Source organism: Lissotriton helveticus, chromosome 12 (assembly GCF_964261635.1).
Source record: "Lissotriton helveticus chromosome 12, aLisHel1.1, whole genome shotgun sequence".
Classification (NCBI taxonomy): Eukaryota; Metazoa; Chordata; class Amphibia; order Caudata; family Salamandridae; genus Lissotriton; species Lissotriton helveticus.
In genome coordinates, this window is record NC_136073.1 from 16221732 (window position 1) to 16240129 (window position 18398).

An 18398-nucleotide genomic window follows, 5' to 3' on the forward strand; every position below is an offset into this window, starting at 1 on the left:
CTCCCTCACCAGCTCCCTCTCTCCCTCCTCTGACCCAGAGGGCTCCTGCCTCTCTCCCACCAGCTCCTTCCCTCCCTCCTCTGATCCAGAGAGCTCCTGCCTCTCTCTCCGGCTCAGTCGGAGCCCTTCACTCCCAGAGACGGGCAGAGAGGTTTGAACATCGAGTCCCCTTCGGTCTCGGATCGACGGCCCCCCACCCCCCCCCCCCCACCCCCTCCCCGGACTTCAACACCCCCGAAGTTGTGGATTTTTATATTTTTCCTTCTCATGAATGTTTTTCTCCTCTTCATCTCCGGCCAGGGATCCTGGTGATGTATCCTCAAGGCAGACACCCGGTGAGTGCTGGAGGGGGGGCAGTGTGGGGGTCCGTGGAGGGGGAGGGCAGCGTGGGGGTCCGTGGAGGGGGGGGGGGGGGGGGGGTTGATAGTTGGATCGTGCGTGTGTGCGTGCGCAGGGGGTGTGGGCGACGAGAGGGTACACCAGGGGTCGGCCAATGCCAGCCCCTCACACAACAGGACAGGTACAGCACATACAGCAGCAGTGCAAGCTCCCCTCACGCACAGGACGGGTGCAGCACAGACAGCAGCAGTGCAAGCTTCCCTCACGCACAGGGCAGGTGCAGCACTGACAGCAGCAGTGCAAGCTTCCCTCACGCACAGGGCAGGTGCAGCACTGACAGCAGCAGTGCAAGCTCCCCTCACGCACAGGACGGGTGCAGCACAGACAGCAGCAGTGCAAGCTTCCCTAACGCACAGGACGGGTACAGCACAGACAGCAGCAGTGCAAGCTTCCCTCACGCACAGGGCAGGTGCAGCACTGACAGCAGCAGTGCAAGCTTCCCTCACGCACAGGGCAGGTGCAGCACTGACAGCAGCAGTGCAAGCTCCCCTCACGCACAGGGCAGGTGCAGCACTGACAGCAGCAGTGCAAGCTTCCCTCACGCACAGGGCAGGTGCAGCACTGACAGCAGCAGTGCAAGCTCCCCTCACGCACAGGACGGGTGCAGCACAGACAGCAGCAGTGCAAGCTTCCCTCACGCACAGGACGGGTACAGCACAGACAGCAGCAGTGCAAGCTCCCCTCACGCACAGGACGGGTGCAGCACAGACAGCAGCAGTGCAAGCTTCCCTCACGCACAGGGCAGGTGCAGCACTGACAGCAGCAGTGCAAGCTTCCCTCACGCACAGGGCAGGTGCAGCACTGACAGCAGCAGTGTAAGCTTCCCTCACTCAATCAGTATAGCACAACCAGAAGCTTTGCAAGGTTCTGACACACAACAGGTACAGCACAACTGGCAGGAGTGCAAGCTTCCTTCTCATACTCTAAATATGTACTGCACAGGCAATAGCAGTGAGTGTTCCTCAGTCACATCACAGCTGCATCACAGGCAGCAGCAGTGCAAGCATCGCTCCCTACATAACAGGTACCACAGTACAGAGGACAGGCAGCAGCGGTGCAAGCATCGCTCTCTACAGAACAGGTACCACAGTACTGAGGACAGGCAGCACCGGTGCAAGCATCGCTCCCCTACAGAACAGGTACCACAGTACTGAGGACAGGCAGCAGCGGTGCAAGCATCGTTCCCTACAGAACAGGTACCACAGTACTGAGGACAGGCAGCAGCGGTGCAAGCATCGCTCCCTACAGAACAGGTACCACAGTACTGAGGACAGGCAGCAGCGGTGCAAGCATCGCTCCCTACAGAACAGGTACCACAGTACTGAGGACAGGCAGCAGCGGTGCAAGCATCACTCCCTATAGAACAGGTACCACAGTACTGAGGACAGGCAGCAGCGGTGCAAGCATCGCTCCCTACAGAACAGGTACCACAGTACTAAGGACAGACAGCAGCGGTGCAAGCATCGCTCCCTACAGAACAGGTACCACAGTACTGAGGACAGGCAGCAGCGGTGCAAGCATCGCTCCCTACATAACAGGTACCACAGTACAGAGGACAGGCAGCAGCTGCGCAAGCATCGCTCCCTACAGAACAGGTACCACAGTACTGAGGACAGGCAGCAGCGGTGCAAGCATCGCTCCCTACAGAACAGGTACCACAGTACTGAGGACAGGCAGCAGCGGTGCAAGCATCGCTCCCTACAGAACAGGTACCACAGTACAGAGGACAGGCAGCAGCGGTGCAAGCATCGCTCTCTACAGAACAGGTACCACAGTACTGAGGACAGGCAGCAGCGGTGCAAGCATGGCTCCCTACATAACAGGTACCACAGTACAGAGGACAGGCAGCAGCGGTGCAAGCATCGCTCCCTACATAACAGGTACCACAGTACTGAGAACAGACAGCAGCGGTGCAAGCATCGCTCCCTACAGAACAGGTACCACAGTACTGAGGACAGGGAGCAGCGAGCAAGCATCGCTCCCCTACAGAACAGGTACCACAGTACTGAGGACAGGCAGCAGCGGTGCAAGCATCGCTCCCTACAGAACAGGTACCACAGTACTGAGGACAGGCAGCAGCGGTGCAAGCATCGCTCCCCTGAACAGGTACCACAGTACTGAGGACAGGCAGCAGCGGTGCAAGCATCGCTCCCTACAGAACAGGTACCACAGTACTGAGGACAGGCAGCAGCGGTGCAAGCATCGCTCCCCTACAGAACAGGTACCACAGTACTGAGGACAGGCAGCAGCGGTGCAAGCATCACTCCCTACAGAACAGGTACCACAGTACTGAGGACAGGCAGCAGCGGTGCAAGCATCGCTCCCTACAGAACAGGTACCACAGTACTGAGGACAGGTAGCAGCGGTGCAAGCATCGCTCCCTACAGAACAGGTACCACAGTACTGAGGACAGGCACCAGCGGTGCAAGCATCCCCCCCCTACAGAACAGGTACCACAGTACTGAGGACAGGCACCAGCGGTGCAAGCATCACTCCCTAGAGAACAGGTACCACAGTACTGAGGACAGGCAGCAGCGGTGCAAGCATCGCTCCTTACAGAACAGGTACCACAGTACTGAGGACAGGCAGGAGCGGTGCAAGCATCGCTCCCCTACAGAACAGGTACCACAGTACTGAGGACAGGCAGCAGCGGTGCAAGCATCGCTCCCCCACAGAACAGGTACCACAGTACTGAGGACAGGCAGCAGCGGTGCAAGCATCGCTCCCCCACAGAACAGGTACCACAGTACCGAGGACAGGCAGCAGCGGTGCAAGCATCGCTCCCCCACAGAACAGGTACCACAGTACTGAGGACAGGCGGCAGCGGTGCAAGCATCCCCCCCCTACAGAACAGGTACCACAGTACTGAGGACAGGCAGCAGCGGTGCAAGCATGGCTCCCTACATAACAGGTACCACAGTACAGAGGACAGGCAGCAGCTGCGCAAGCATCGCTCCCTACAGAACAGGTACCACAGTACTGAGGACAGGCAGCAGCGGTGCAAGCATCGCTCCCTACAGAACAGGTACCACAGTACTGAGGACAGGCAGCAGCGGTGCAAGCATCGCTCCCCTACAGAACAGGTACCACAGTACTGAGGACAGGCAGCAGCGGTGCAAGCATCACCCCCCTACAGAACAGGTACCACAGCACTGAGGACAGGCGGCAGCGGTGCAAGCATCACTCCCTGCAGAACAGGTACCACAGTACCGAGGACAGGCAGCAACGGTGCAAGCATCGCTCCCTACAGAACAGGTACCACAGTACCGAGGACAGGCAGCAGCGGTGCAAGCATCTCCCCCTACAGAACAGGTACCACAGTACTGAGGACAGGCAGCAGCGGTGCAAGCATCGCTCCCCTACAGAACAGGTACCACAGTACTGAGGACAGGCAGCAGCGGTGCAAGCATCGCTCCCTACAGAACAGGTACCACAGTACTGAGAACAGACAGCAGCGGTGCAAGCATCGCTCCCTACAGAACAGGTACCACAGTACTGAGGACAGGGAGCAGCGAGCAAGCATCGCTCCCCTACAGAACAGGTACCACAGTACTGAGGACAGGCAGCAGCGGTGCAAGCATCGCTCCCTACAGAACAGGTACCACAGTACTGAGGACAGGCAGCAGCGGTGCAAGCATCGCTCCCCTGAACAGGTACCACAGTACTGAGGACAGGCAGCAGCGGTGCAAGCATCGCTCCCTACAGAACAGGTACCACAGTACTGAGGACAGGCAGCAGCGGTGCAAGCATCGCTCCCCTACAGAACAGGTACCACAGTACTGAGGACAGGCAGCAGCGGTGCAAGCATCACTCCCTACAGAACAGGTACCACAGTACTGAGGACAGGCAGCAGCGGTGCAAGCATCGCTCCCTACAGAACAGGTACCACAGTACTGAGGACAGGTAGCAGCGGTGCAAGCATCGCTCCCTACAGAACAGGTACCACAGTACTGAGGACAGGCACCAGCGGTGCAAGCATCCCCCCCCTACAGAACAGGTACCACAGTACTGAGGACAGGCACCAGCGGTGCAAGCATCACTCCCTAGAGAACAGGTACCACAGTACTGAGGACAGGCAGCAGCGGTGCAAGCATCGCTCCTTACAGAACAGGTACCACAGTACTGAGGACAGGCAGGAGCGGTGCAAGCATCGCTCCCCTACAGAACAGGTACCACAGTACTGAGGACAGGCAGCAGCGGTGCAAGCATCGCTCCCCCACAGAACAGGTACCACAGTACTGAGGACAGGCAGCAGCGGTGCAAGCATCGCTCCCCCACAGAACAGGTACCACAGTACCGAGGACAGGCAGCAGCGGTGCAAGCATCGCTCCCCCACAGAACAGGTACCACAGTACTGAGGACAGGCGGCAGCGGTGCAAGCATCCCCCCCCTACAGAACAGGTACCACAGTACTGAGGACAGGCAGCAGCGGTGCAAGCATCGCTCCCCTACAGAACAGGTACCACAGTACTGAGGACAGGCAGCAGCGGTGCAAGCATCGCTCCCTACAGAACAGGTACCACAGTACAGAGGACAGGCAGCAGCGGTGCAAGCATCGCTCCCTACAGAACAGGTACCACAGTACCGAGGACAGGCAGCAGCGGTGCAAGCATTGCTCCCTACAGAACAGGTACCACAGTACTGAGGACAGGCAGCAGCGGTGCAAGCATCGCTCCCCCACAGAACAGGTACCACAGTACTGAGGACAGGCAGCAGCGGTGCAAGCATCGCTCCCCCACAGAACAGGTACCACAGTACCGAGGACAGGCAGCAGCGGTGCAAGCATCGCTCCCCCACAGAACAGGTACCACAGTACTGAGGACAGGCGGCAGCGGTGCAAGCATCGCTCCCTTACAGGACAGGTAACACAGTACCGAGGACAGGCAGCAGCGGTGCAAGCATCGCTCCCCTACAGAACAGGTACCACAGTACTGAGGACAGGCAGCAGCGGCGCAAGCATCGCTCCCCTACAGAACAGGTACCACAGTACTGAGGACAGGCAGCAACGGTGCAAGCATCGCTCCCTGCAGAACAGGTACCACAGTACAGAGGACAGGCAGCAGCGGTGCAAGCATCGCTCCCCTACAGAACAGGTACCACAGTACCGAGGACAGGCAGCAGCGGTGCAAGCATCGCTCCCTACAGAACAGGTACCACAGTACTAAGGACAGGTGGTAGCGGTGCAAGCATCGCTCCCCTACAGAACAGGTACCACAGTACTGAGGACAGGCAGCAGCGGTGCAAGCATCGCTCCCTACAGAACAGGTACCACAGTACTGAGGACAGGCAGCAGCGGTGCAAGCATCGCTCCCTAAATAACAGGTACCACAGTACTGAGGACAGGCAGCAGCGGTGCAAGCATCGCTCCCCTACAGAACAGGTACCACAGTACTGAGGACAGGCAGCAGCGGTGCAAGCATCGCTCCCTACAGAACAGGTACCACAGTACTGAGGACAGGCAGCAGCGGTGCAAGCATCACTCTCTACAGAACAGGTACCACAGTACTGAGGACAGGCAGCAGCGGTGCAAGCATAGCTCCCCTACAGAACAGGTACCACAGTACTGAGGACAGGCAGCAGCGGTGCAAGCATCGCTCCCTACAGAACAGGTACCACAGTACAGAGGACAGGCAGCAGCGGTGCAAGCATCGCTCCCTACAGAACAGGTACCACAGTACTGAGGACAGGCAACAGCGGGGCAAGCATCGCTCCCCTACAGAACAGGTACCACAGTACTGAGGACAGGCAGCACCGGTGCAAGCATCGCTCCCCTACAGAACAGGTACCACAGTACTGAGGACAGGCAGCAGCGGTGCAAGCATCGCTCTCTACAGAACAGGTACCACAGTACTGAGGACAGGCAGCACCGGTGCAAGCATCGCTCCCCTACAGAACAGGTACCACAGTACTGAGGACAGGCAGCAGCGGTGCAAGCATCGCTCTCTACAGAACAGGTACCACAGTACTGAGGACAGGCAGCAGCGGTGCAAGCATCACTCCCTATAGAACAGGTGCCACAGTACTGAGGACAGGCAGCAGCGGTGCAAGCATCGCTCCCCTACAGAACAGGTACCACAGTACTGAGGACAGGCAGCAGCGGTGCAAGCATCGCTCCCTACAGAACAGGTACCACAGTACTGAGGACAGGCAGTAGCGGTGCAAGCATCGCTCCCCTACAGAACAGGTACCACAGTACTGAGGACAGGCAGCACCGGTGCAAGCATCGCTCCCCTACAGAACAGGTACCACAGTACTGAGGACAGGCAGCAGCGGTGCAAGCATCGCTCCCTGCAGAACAGGTACCACAGTACTGAGGACAGGCAGTAGCGGTGCAAGCATCGCTCCCTACAGAACAGGTACCACAGTACTGAGGACAGGCAGCACCGGTGCAAGCATCGCTCCCCTACAGAACAGGTACCACAGTACTGAGGACAGGCAGCAGCGGTGCAAGCATCGCTCTCTACAGAACAGGTACCACAGTACTGAGGACAGGCAGCAGCGGTACAAGCATCACTCCCTATAGAACAGGTGCCACAGTACTGAGGACAGGCAGCAGCGGTGCAAGCATCGCTCCCCTACAGAACAGGTACCACAGTACTGAGGACAGACAGCAGCGGTGCAAGCATCGCTCCCTACAGAACAGGTACCACAGTACTGAGGACAGGGAGCAGCGAGCAAGCATCGCTCCCCTACAGAACAGGTACCACAGTACCGAGGACAGGCAGCAGCGGTGCAAGCATCGCTCCCCCACAGAACAGGTGCCACAGTACTGAGGACAGGCAGCAGCGGTGCAATCATCGCTCCCCTGAACAGGTACCACAGTACTGAGGACAGGCAGCAGCGGTGCAAGCATCGCTCCCTACAGAACAGGTACCACAGTACCGAGGACAGGCAGCAGCGGTGCAAGCATCACTCCCCTACAGAAGAGGTACCACAGTACTGAGGACAGGCAGCAGCGGTGCAAGCATTGCTCCTTACAGAACAGGACCACAGTACCAAGGACAGGCAGCAGCAGTGCAAGCATCGCTCCCTACAGAACAGGTACCACAGTACTGAGGACAGGCAGCAGCGGTGCAAGCATCGCTCCCCTACAGAACAGGTACCACAGTACTGAGGACAGGCAGCACCAGTGCAAGCATCGCTCACTATAGAACAGGTACCACAGTACTGAGGACAGGCAGTAGCGGTGCAAGCATCGCTCCCCTGAACAGGTACCACAGTACTGAGGACAGGCAGCAGCGGTGCAAGCATCGCTCCCTACAGAACAGGTACCACAGTACTGAGGACAGGCAGCAGCGGTGCAAGCATCGCTCCCCTGAACAGGTACCACAGTACTGAGGACAGGCAGCAGCGGTGCAAGCATCGCTCCCTACAGAACAGGTACCACAGTACTGAGGACAGGCAGCACCAGTGCAAGCATCGCTCCCCTGAACAGGTACCACAGTACTGAGGACAGGCAGCAGCGGTGCAAGCATCGCTCCCTACAGAACAGGTACCACAGTACTGAGGACAGGCAGCAGCAGTGCAAGCATCGCTCCCTACAGAACAGGTACCACAGTACTGAGGACAGGCAGCAGCGGTGCAAGCATCGCTTCCTACAGAACAGGTACCAGAGTACGGAGGACAGGCGGCAGCGGTGCAAGCATCACTCCCCTACTGAACAGGTACCACAGTACTGAGTACAGGCGGCAGCGGTGCAAGCATCGCTCCCTACTGAACAGGTACCACAGTACTGAGGACAGACGGCAGCGGTGCAAGCATCGCTCCCCTACTGAACAGGTACCACAGTACTAAGGACAGGCAGCAGCGGTGCAAGCATCACTCCCCTACTGAACAGGTACCACAGTACTGAGTACAGGCGGCAGCGGTGCAAGCATCGCTCCCTACTGAACAGGTACCACAGTACTGAGGACAGGCAGCAGCGGTGCAAGCATCGCTCCCTACAGAACAGGTACCACAGTACTGAGGACAGACAGCAGCGGTGCAAGCATCGCTCCCTACAGAACAGGTACCACAGTACTGAGGACAGGCAGCAGCAGTGCAAGCATCGCTCCCGTGAACAGGTACCACAGTACTGAGGACAGGCAGCAGCGGTGCAAGCATCGCTCCCTATAGAACAGGCACCACAGTACTGAGGACAGGCAGCAGCGGTGCAAGCATCACTCCCTACAGAACAGGTACCACAGTACCGAGGACAGACAGCAGCTGTGCAAGCATCGCTCCCTACAGAACAGGTACCACAGTACTGAGGACAGGCAGCAGCGGTGCAAGCATCGCTCCCTACAGAACAGGTACCACAGTACTGAGGACAGGCAGCAGCGGTGCAAGCATCGCTCCCTACAGAGCAGGTACCACAGTACTGAGGACAGGCAGCAGCTGTGCAAGCATCGCTCCCCTACAGAACAGGTACCACAGTACTGAGGACAGGCAGCAGCGGTGCAAGCATCGCTCCCTACAGAACAGGTACCACAGTACTGAGGACAGGCAGCAACGGTGCAAGCATCGCTCCCTACAGAACAGGTACCACAGTACTGAGGACAGGCAGCAGCAGTGCAAGCATCGCTCCCCTGAACAGGTACCACAGTACTGAGGACAGGCAGCAGCGGTGCAAGCATCGCTCCCTACAGAACAGGTACCACAGTACTGAGGACAGGCAGCAGCGGTGCAAGCATCGCTCCCTACAGAACAGGTACCGCAGTACTGAGGACAGGCAGCAGCGGTGCAAGCATCGCTCCCCTACAGAACAGGTAACACAGTACTGAGGACAGGCAGCAGCGGTGCAAGCATCGCTCCCTACAGAACAGGTACCACAGTACTGAGGACAGGCAGCAGCGGTGCGAGCATCGCTCCCTACAGAACAGGTACCACAGTACTGAGGACAGGCAGCAGCGGTGTAAGCATCGCTCCCCTACAGAACAGGTACCACAGTACTGAGGACAGGCAGCAGCGGTGCAAGCATCGCTCCCTACAGAACAGGTACCACAGTACTGAGGACAGGCAGCAGCGGTGCAAGCATCGCTCCTTACAGAACAGGTACCACAGTACTGAGGACAGGCAGCAGCGGTGCAAGCATCACTCCCCTGCAGAACAGGTACCACAGTACAGAGGACAGGCAGCAGCGGTGCAAGCATCACTCCCTACAGAACAGGTACCACAGTACTGAGGACAGGCAGCAACGGTGCAAGCATCGCCCCCTACAGAACAGGTACCACAGTTCCGAGGACAGGCAGCAGCGGTGCAAGCATCGCTCCCCTACAGAACAGGTACCACAGTACTGAGGACAGGCAGCACCAGTGCAAGCATCGCTCCCTATAGAACAGGTACCACAGTACTGAGGACAGGCAGCAGCGGTGCAAGCATCGCTCCCCTGAACAGGTACCACAGTACTGAGGACAGACAGCAGCGGTGCAAGCATCGCTCCCTACAAAACAGGTACCACAGTACCGAGGACAGGCAGCAGCGGTGCAAGCATCGCTCCCTACAAAACAGGTACGACAGTACCGAGGACAGGCAGCAGCGGTGCAAGCATCGCTCCCTACAGAACAGGTACCACCGTACGGAGGACAGGCAGCAGCGGTGCAAGCATCGCTCCCCTACTGAACAGGTACCACAGTACTGAGGACAGGCAGCAGCGGTGCAAGCATCACTCCCTACAGAACAGGTACCGCAGTACCGAGGACAGACAGCAGCGGTGCAAGCATCGCTCCCTACAGAACAGGTACCACAGTACCGAGGACAGGCAGCAACGGTGCAAGCATCGCTCCCTACAGAACAGGTACCGCAGTACTGAGGACAGGCAGCAGCGGTGCAAGCATCGCTCCCTACAGAACAGGACCACAGTACCAAGGACAGGCAGCAGCGGTGCAAGCATCGCTCCCCTACAGAACAGGTACCACAGTACTGAGGACAGGCAGCAGCGGTGCAAGCATCGCTCCCTACAGAACAGGTACCACAGTACTGAGAACAGGCAGCAGCGGTGCAAGCATCACTCCCCTACAGAACAGGTACCACAGTACTGAGAACAGGCAGCAGCGGTGCAAGCATCGCTCCCCTACAGAACAGGTACCACAGTACTGAGGACAGGCAGCAGCGGTGCAAGCATCACTCCCCTACAGAACAGGTACCACAGTACTGAGAACAGGCAGCAGCGGTGCAAGCATCGCTCCCCTGAACAGGTACCACAGTACTGAGGACAGGCAGCAGCGAGCAAGCATCGCTCCCCTACAGAACAGGTACCACAGTACTGAGGACAGGCAGCAGCGGTGCAAGCATCGCTCCCCTACAGAACAGGTACCACAGTACTGAGGACAGGAGGCAGCCGTGCAAGCATCGCTCCCCTACAGAACAGGTACCACAGTACTGAGGACAGGCAGCAGCGGTGCAAGCATCGCTCCCCTACAGAACAGGTACCACAGTACTGAGAACAGGCAGCAGCGGTGCAAGCATCGCTCCCCTGAACAGGTACCACAGTACTGAGGAGAGGCAGCAGCGGTGCAAGCATCGCTCCCCTACAGAACAGGTACCACAGTACCGAGGACAGGCAGCAGCGGTGCAAGCATCGCTCCCTACAGAACAGGTACCACAGTACCGAGGACAGGCAGCAGCGGTGCAAGCATCGCTCCCTACAGAACAGGTACCACAGTACCGAGGACAGACAGCAGCGAGCAAGCATCGCTCCCTACAGAACAGGTACCACAGTACTGAGGACAGGCAGCAGCGGTGCAAGCATCGCTCCCCTACAGAACAGGTACCACAGTACTGAGGACAGGCAGCAGCGGTGCAAGCATCTCTCCCCTACAGAACAGGTACCACAGTACTGAGGACAGACAGCAGCGGTGCAAGCATCGCTCCCCTACAGAACAGGTACCACAGTACTGAGGACAGACAGCAGCGGTGCAAGCATCGCTCCCCTACAGAAGAGGTACCACAGTACCGAGGACAGGCAGCAGCGGTGCAAGCATCGCTCCCTACAGAACAGGTACCACAGTACCGAGGACAGGCAGCAGCGGTGCAAGCATCGCTCCCTACAGAACAGGTACCACAGTACTGAGGACAGGCAGCAGCGGTGCAAGCATCGCTCCCTACAGAACAGGTACCACAGTACTGAGGACAGGCAGCAGCGGTGCAAGCATCGCTCCTCTACAGAACAGGTACCACAGTACTGAGGACAGGCAGCAGCGGTGCAAGCATCGCTCCCCTACAGAACAGGTGCCACAGTACTGAGGACAGGCAGCAGCGGTGCAAGCATCGCTCCCCTACAGAAGAGGTACCACAGTACTGAGGACAGGCAGCAGCTGTGCAAGCATCTCTCCCCTACAGAACAGGTACCACAGTACTGAGGACAGGCAGCAGCGGTGCAAGCATCTCTCCCTACAGAACAGGTACCACAGTACTGAGGACAGGCAGCAGCGGTGCAAGCATCGCTCTCTACAGAACAGGTACCACAGTACCGAGGACAGGCAGCAGCGGTGCAAGCATCGCTCCCTACAGAACAGGTACCACAGTACCGAGGACAGACAGCAGCGAGCAAGCATCGCTCCCTACAGAACAGGTACCACAGTACTGAGGACAGGCAGCAGCGGTGCAAGCATCGCTCCCCTACAGAACAGGTACCACAGTACTGAGGACAGGCAGCAGCGGTGCAAGCATCGCTCCCCTACAGAACAGGTACCACAGTACTGAGGACAGACAGCAGCGGTGCAAGCATCGCTCCCCTACAGAACAGGTACCACAGTACTGAGGACAGACAGCAGCGGTGCAAGCATCGCTCCCCTACAGAAGAGGTACCACAGTACCGAGGACAGGCAGCAGCGGTGCAAGCATCGCTCCCTACAGAACAGGTACCACAGTACCGAGGACAGGCAGCAGCGGTGCAAGCATCGCTCCCTACAGAACAGGTACCACAGTACTGAGGACAGGTAGCAGCGGTGCAAGCATCGCTCCCTACAGAACAGGTACCACAGTACTGAGGACAGGCAGCAGCGGTTCAAGCATTGCTCCTCTACAGAACAGGTACCACAGTACTGAGGACAGGCAGCAGCGGTGCAAGCATCGCTCCCCTACAGAACAGGTGCCACAGTACTGAGGACAGGCAGCAGCGGTGCAAGCATCGCTCCCCTACAGAACAGGTACCACAGTACTGAGGACAGGCAGCAGCGGTGCAAGCATCGCTCCCTACAGAACAGGTACCACAGTACTGAGGACAGGCAGCAACGGTGCAAGCATCGCTCCCTACAGAACAGGTACCACAGTACTGAGGACAGGCAGCAGCAGTGCAAGCATCGCTCCCCTGAACAGGTACCACAGTACTGAGGACAGGCAGCAGCGGTGCAAGCATCGCTCCCTACAGAACAGGTACCACAGTACTGAGGACAGGCAGCAGCGGTGCAAGCATCGCTCCCTACAGAACAGGTACCGCAGTACTGAGGACAGGCAGCAGCGGTGCAAGCATCGCTCCCCTACAGAACAGGTAACACAGTACTGAGGACAGGCAGCAGCGGTGCAAGCATCGCTCCCTACAGAACAGGTACCACAGTACTGAGGACAGGCAGCAGCGGTGCGAGCATCGCTCCCTACAGAACAGGTACCACAGTACTGAGGACAGGCAGCAGCGGTGTAAGCATCGCTCCCCTACAGAACAGGTACCACAGTACTGAGGACAGGCAGCAGCGGTGCAAGCATCGCTCCCTACAGAACAGGTACCACAGTACTGAGGACAGGCAGCAGCGGTGCAAGCATCGCTCCTTACAGAACAGGTACCACAGTACTGAGGACAGGCAGCAGCGGTGCAAGCATCACTCCCCTGCAGAACAGGTACCACAGTACAGAGGACAGGCAGCAGCGGTGCAAGCATCACTCCCTACAGAACAGGTACCACAGTACTGAGGACAGGCAGCAACGGTGCAAGCATCGCCCCCTACAGAACAGGTACCACAGTTCCGAGGACAGGCAGCAGCGGTGCAAGCATCGCTCCCCTACAGAACAGGTACCACAGTACTGAGGACAGGCAGCACCAGTGCAAGCATCGCTCCCTATAGAACAGGTACCACAGTACTGAGGACAGGCAGCAGCGGTGCAAGCATCGCTCCCCTGAACAGGTACCACAGTACTGAGGACAGACAGCAGCGGTGCAAGCATCGCTCCCTACAAAACAGGTACCACAGTACCGAGGACAGGCAGCAGCGGTGCAAGCATCGCTCCCTACAAAACAGGTACGACAGTACCGAGGACAGGCAGCAGCGGTGCAAGCATCGCTCCCTACAGAACAGGTACCACCGTACGGAGGACAGGCAGCAGCGGTGCAAGCATCGCTCCCCTACTGAACAGGTACCACAGTACTGAGGACAGGCAGCAGCGGTGCAAGCATCACTCCCTACAGAACAGGTACCGCAGTACCGAGGACAGACAGCAGCGGTGCAAGCATCGCTCCCTACAGAACAGGTACCACAGTACCGAGGACAGGCAGCAACGGTGCAAGCATCGCTCCCTACAGAACAGGTACCGCAGTACTGAGGACAGGCAGCAGCGGTGCAAGCATCGCTCCCTACAGAACAGGACCACAGTACCAAGGACAGGCAGCAGCGGTGCAAGCATCGCTCCCCTACAGAACAGGTACCACAGTACTGAGGACAGGCAGCAGCGGTGCAAGCATCGCTCCCTACAGAACAGGTACCACAGTACTGAGAACAGGCAGCAGCGGTGCAAGCATCACTCCCCTACAGAACAGGTACCACAGTACTGAGAACAGGCAGCAGCGGTGCAAGCATCGCTCCCCTACAGAACAGGTACCACAGTACTGAGGACAGGCAGCAGCGGTGCAAGCATCACTCCCCTACAGAACAGGTACCACAGTACTGAGAACAGGCAGCAGCGGTGCAAGCATCGCTCCCCTGAACAGGTACCACAGTACTGAGGACAGGCAGCAGCGAGCAAGCATCGCTCCCCTACAGAACAGGTACCACAGTACTGAGGACAGGCAGCAGCGGTGCAAGCATCGCTCCCCTACAGAACAGGTACCACAGTACTGAGGACAGGAGGCAGCCGTGCAAGCATCGCTCCCCTACAGAACAGGTACCACAGTACTGAGGACAGGCAGCAGCGGTGCAAGCATCGCTCCCCTACAGAACAGGTACCACAGTACTGAGAACAGGCAGCAGCGGTGCAAGCATCGCTCCCCTGAACAGGTACCACAGTACTGAGGAGAGGCAGCAGCGGTGCAAGCATCGCTCCCCTACAGAACAGGTACCACAGTACCGAGGACAGGCAGCAGCGGTGCAAGCATCGCTCCCTACAGAACAGGTACCACAGTACCGAGGACAGGCAGCAGCGGTGCAAGCATCGCTCCCTACAGAACAGGTACCACAGTACCGAGGACAGACAGCAGCGAGCAAGCATCGCTCCCTACAGAACAGGTACCACAGTACTGAGGACAGGCAGCAGCGGTGCAAGCATCGCTCCCCTACAGAACAGGTACCACAGTACTGAGGACAGGCAGCAGCGGTGCAAGCATCTCTCCCCTACAGAACAGGTACCACAGTACTGAGGACAGACAGCAGCGGTGCAAGCATCGCTCCCCTACAGAACAGGTACCACAGTACTGAGGACAGACAGCAGCGGTGCAAGCATCGCTCCCCTACAGAAGAGGTACCACAGTACCGAGGACAGGCAGCAGCGGTGCAAGCATCGCTCCCTACAGAACAGGTACCACAGTACCGAGGACAGGCAGCAGCGGTGCAAGCATCGCTCCCTACAGAACAGGTACCACAGTACTGAGGACAGGCAGCAGCGGTGCAAGCATCGCTCCCTACAGAACAGGTACCACAGTACTGAGGACAGGCAGCAGCGGTGCAAGCATCGCTCCTCTACAGAACAGGTACCACAGTACTGAGGACAGGCAGCAGCGGTGCAAGCATCGCTCCCCTACAGAACAGGTGCCACAGTACTGAGGACAGGCAGCAGCGGTGCAAGCATCGCTCCCCTACAGAAGAGGTACCACAGTACTGAGGACAGGCAGCAGCTGTGCAAGCATCTCTCCCCTACAGAACAGGTACCACAGTACTGAGGACAGGCAGCAGCGGTGCAAGCATCTCTCCCTACAGAACAGGTACCACAGTACTGAGGACAGGCAGCAGCGGTGCAAGCATCGCTCTCTACAGAACAGGTACCACAGTACCGAGGACAGGCAGCAGCGGTGCAAGCATCGCTCCCTACAGAACAGGTACCACAGTACCGAGGACAGACAGCAGCGAGCAAGCATCGCTCCCTACAGAACAGGTACCACAGTACTGAGGACAGGCAGCAGCGGTGCAAGCATCGCTCCCCTACAGAACAGGTACCACAGTACTGAGGACAGGCAGCAGCGGTGCAAGCATCGCTCCCCTACAGAACAGGTACCACAGTACTGAGGACAGACAGCAGCGGTGCAAGCATCGCTCCCCTACAGAACAGGTACCACAGTACTGAGGACAGACAGCAGCGGTGCAAGCATCGCTCCCCTACAGAAGAGGTACCACAGTACCGAGGACAGGCAGCAGCGGTGCAAGCATCGCTCCCTACAGAACAGGTACCACAGTACCGAGGACAGGCAGCAGCGGTGCAAGCATCGCTCCCTACAGAACAGGTACCACAGTACTGAGGACAGGTAGCAGCGGTGCAAGCATCGCTCCCTACAGAACAGGTACCACAGTACTGAGGACAGGCAGCAGCGGTTCAAGCATTGCTCCTCTACAGAACAGGTACCACAGTACTGAGGACAGGCAGCAGCGGTGCAAGCATCGCTCCCCTACAGAACAGGTGCCACAGTACTGAGGACAGGCAGCAGCGGTGCAAGCATCGCTCCCCTACAGAAGAGGTACCACAGTACTGAGGACAGGCAGCAGCTGTGCAAGCATCGCTCCCCTACAGAACAGGTACCACAGTACTGAGGACAGGCAGCAGCGGTGCAAGCATCTCTCCCTACAGAACAGGTACCACAGTACTGAGGACAGGCAGCAGCGGTGCAAGCATCGCTCTCTACAGAACAGGTACCACAGTACTGAGGACAGGCAGCAGCGGTGCAAGCATCTCTCCCCTACAGAACAGGTACCACAGTACTGAGGACAGGCAGCAGCGGTGCAAGCATCTCTCCCTACAGAACAGGTACCACAGTACTGAGGACAGGCAGCAGCGGTGCAAGCATCGCTCTCTACAGAACAGGTACCACAGTACTGAGGACAGGCAGCAGCGGTGCAAGCATCGCTCCCCTACAGAACAGGTACCACAGTACTGAGGACAGGCAGCAGCGGTGCAAGTATTGCTCCCTACAGAACAGGTACCACAGTACCGAGGACAGGCAGCAGCGGTGCAAGCATCGCTCCCCCACAGAACAGGTGCCACAGTACTGAGGACAGGCAGCAACGGTGCAAGCATCGCTCCCCTACAAAACAGGTACCACAGTACTGAGGACAGGCAGCAGCGGTGCAAGCATCGCTCCCTACAGAACAGGTACCACAGTACTGAGGACAGGCAGCAGCGGTGGAAGCATCGCTCCCTACAGAACAGGTACCACAGTACTGAGGACAGGCAGCAGCGGTGCAAGCATCGCTCCCCTGTAGAACAGGTACCGCAGTACCAAGGACAGGCAGCAGCGGTGCAAGCATCGCTCCCCTACAGAACAGGTACCACAGTACTGAGGACAGGCAGCAGCGGTGCAAGCATCGCTCCCTACAGAACAGGTACCACAGTACTGAGGACAGGCAGCAGCGGTGCAAGCATCGCTCCCCTACAGAACAGGTACCACAGTACTGAGGACAGGCAGCAGCGGTGCAAGCATCTCTCCCTACAGAACAGGTACCACAGTACTGAGGACAGGCAGCAGCTGTGCAAGCATCGCTACCCTACAGAACAGGTACCACAGTACTGAGGACAGGCAGCAGCGGTGCAAGCATCGCTCCCTACAGAACAGGTACCACAGTACTGAGGACAGGCAGGAGCGGTGCAAGCATCGCTCCCCTACAGAACAGGTACCACAGTACTGAGGACAGGGAGCAGCGGTGCAAGCATCACTCCCCTACAGAACAGGTACCACAGTACTGAGGACAGGCAGCAGCGGTGCAAGCATCTCTCCCTACAGAACAGGTACCACAGTACTGAGGACAGGCAGCAGCGGTGCAAGCATCTCTCCCTACAGAACAGGTACCACAGTACTGAGGACAGGCAGCAGCGGTGCAAGCATCGCTCCCCTACAGAACAGGTACCACAGTACTGAGGACAGACAGCAGCGGTGCAAGCATCGCTCCCTACAGAACAGGTACCACAGTACTGAGGACAGGCAGCAGCGGTGCAAGCATCGCTCCCCTACAGAACAGGTACCACAGTACTGAGGACAGACAGCAGCGGTGCAAGCATCGCTCCCTACAGAACAGGTACCACAGTACCGAGGACAGGCAGCAGCGGTGCAAGCATCGCTCCCCCACAGAACAGGTGCCACAGTACTGAGGACAGGCAGCAACGGTGCAAGCATCGCTCCCCTACAAAACAGGTACCACAGTACTGAGGACAGGCAGCAGCGGTGCAAGCATCGCTCCCTACAGAACAGGTACCACAGTACTGAGGACAGGCAGCAGCGGTGCAAGCATCGCTCCCTACAGAACAGGTACCACAGTACTGAGGACAGGCAGCAGCGGTGCAAGCATCGCTCCCCTGTAGAACAGGTACCACACTACCAAGGACAGGCAGCAGCGGTGCAAGCATCGCTCCCCTACAGAACAGGTACCACAGTACTGAGGACAGGCAGCAGCGGTTCAAGCATTGCTCCCTACAGAACAGGTACCACAGTACTGAGGACAGGTAGCAGCGGTGCAAGCATCGCTCCCTACAGAACAGGTACCACAGTACTGAGGACAGGCAGCAGCGGTTCAAGCATTGCTCCTCTACAGAACAGGTACCACAGTACTGAGGACAGGTAGCAGCGGTGCAAGCATCGCTCCCTACAGAACAGGTACCACAGTACTGAGGACAGG

General features: G+C 58.1%; 1 protein-coding gene across 1 annotated transcript in view; it reads left to right on the forward strand.

Moving 5' to 3' along the window:
* Positions 1-277: 277 nt before the first annotated feature.
* TLE2 (TLE family member 2, transcriptional corepressor) overlaps positions 278-18398 on the forward strand; it is a 221309-nt gene continuing 203188 nt past the window's right edge. The window contains exon 1 of the mRNA XM_078669649.1: positions 278-335. Coding sequence (XP_078525775.1) covers positions 312-335 — 24 coding nt within the window. The 5' untranslated portion in view covers positions 278-311. The remainder of the gene's footprint in view (positions 336-18398) is intronic.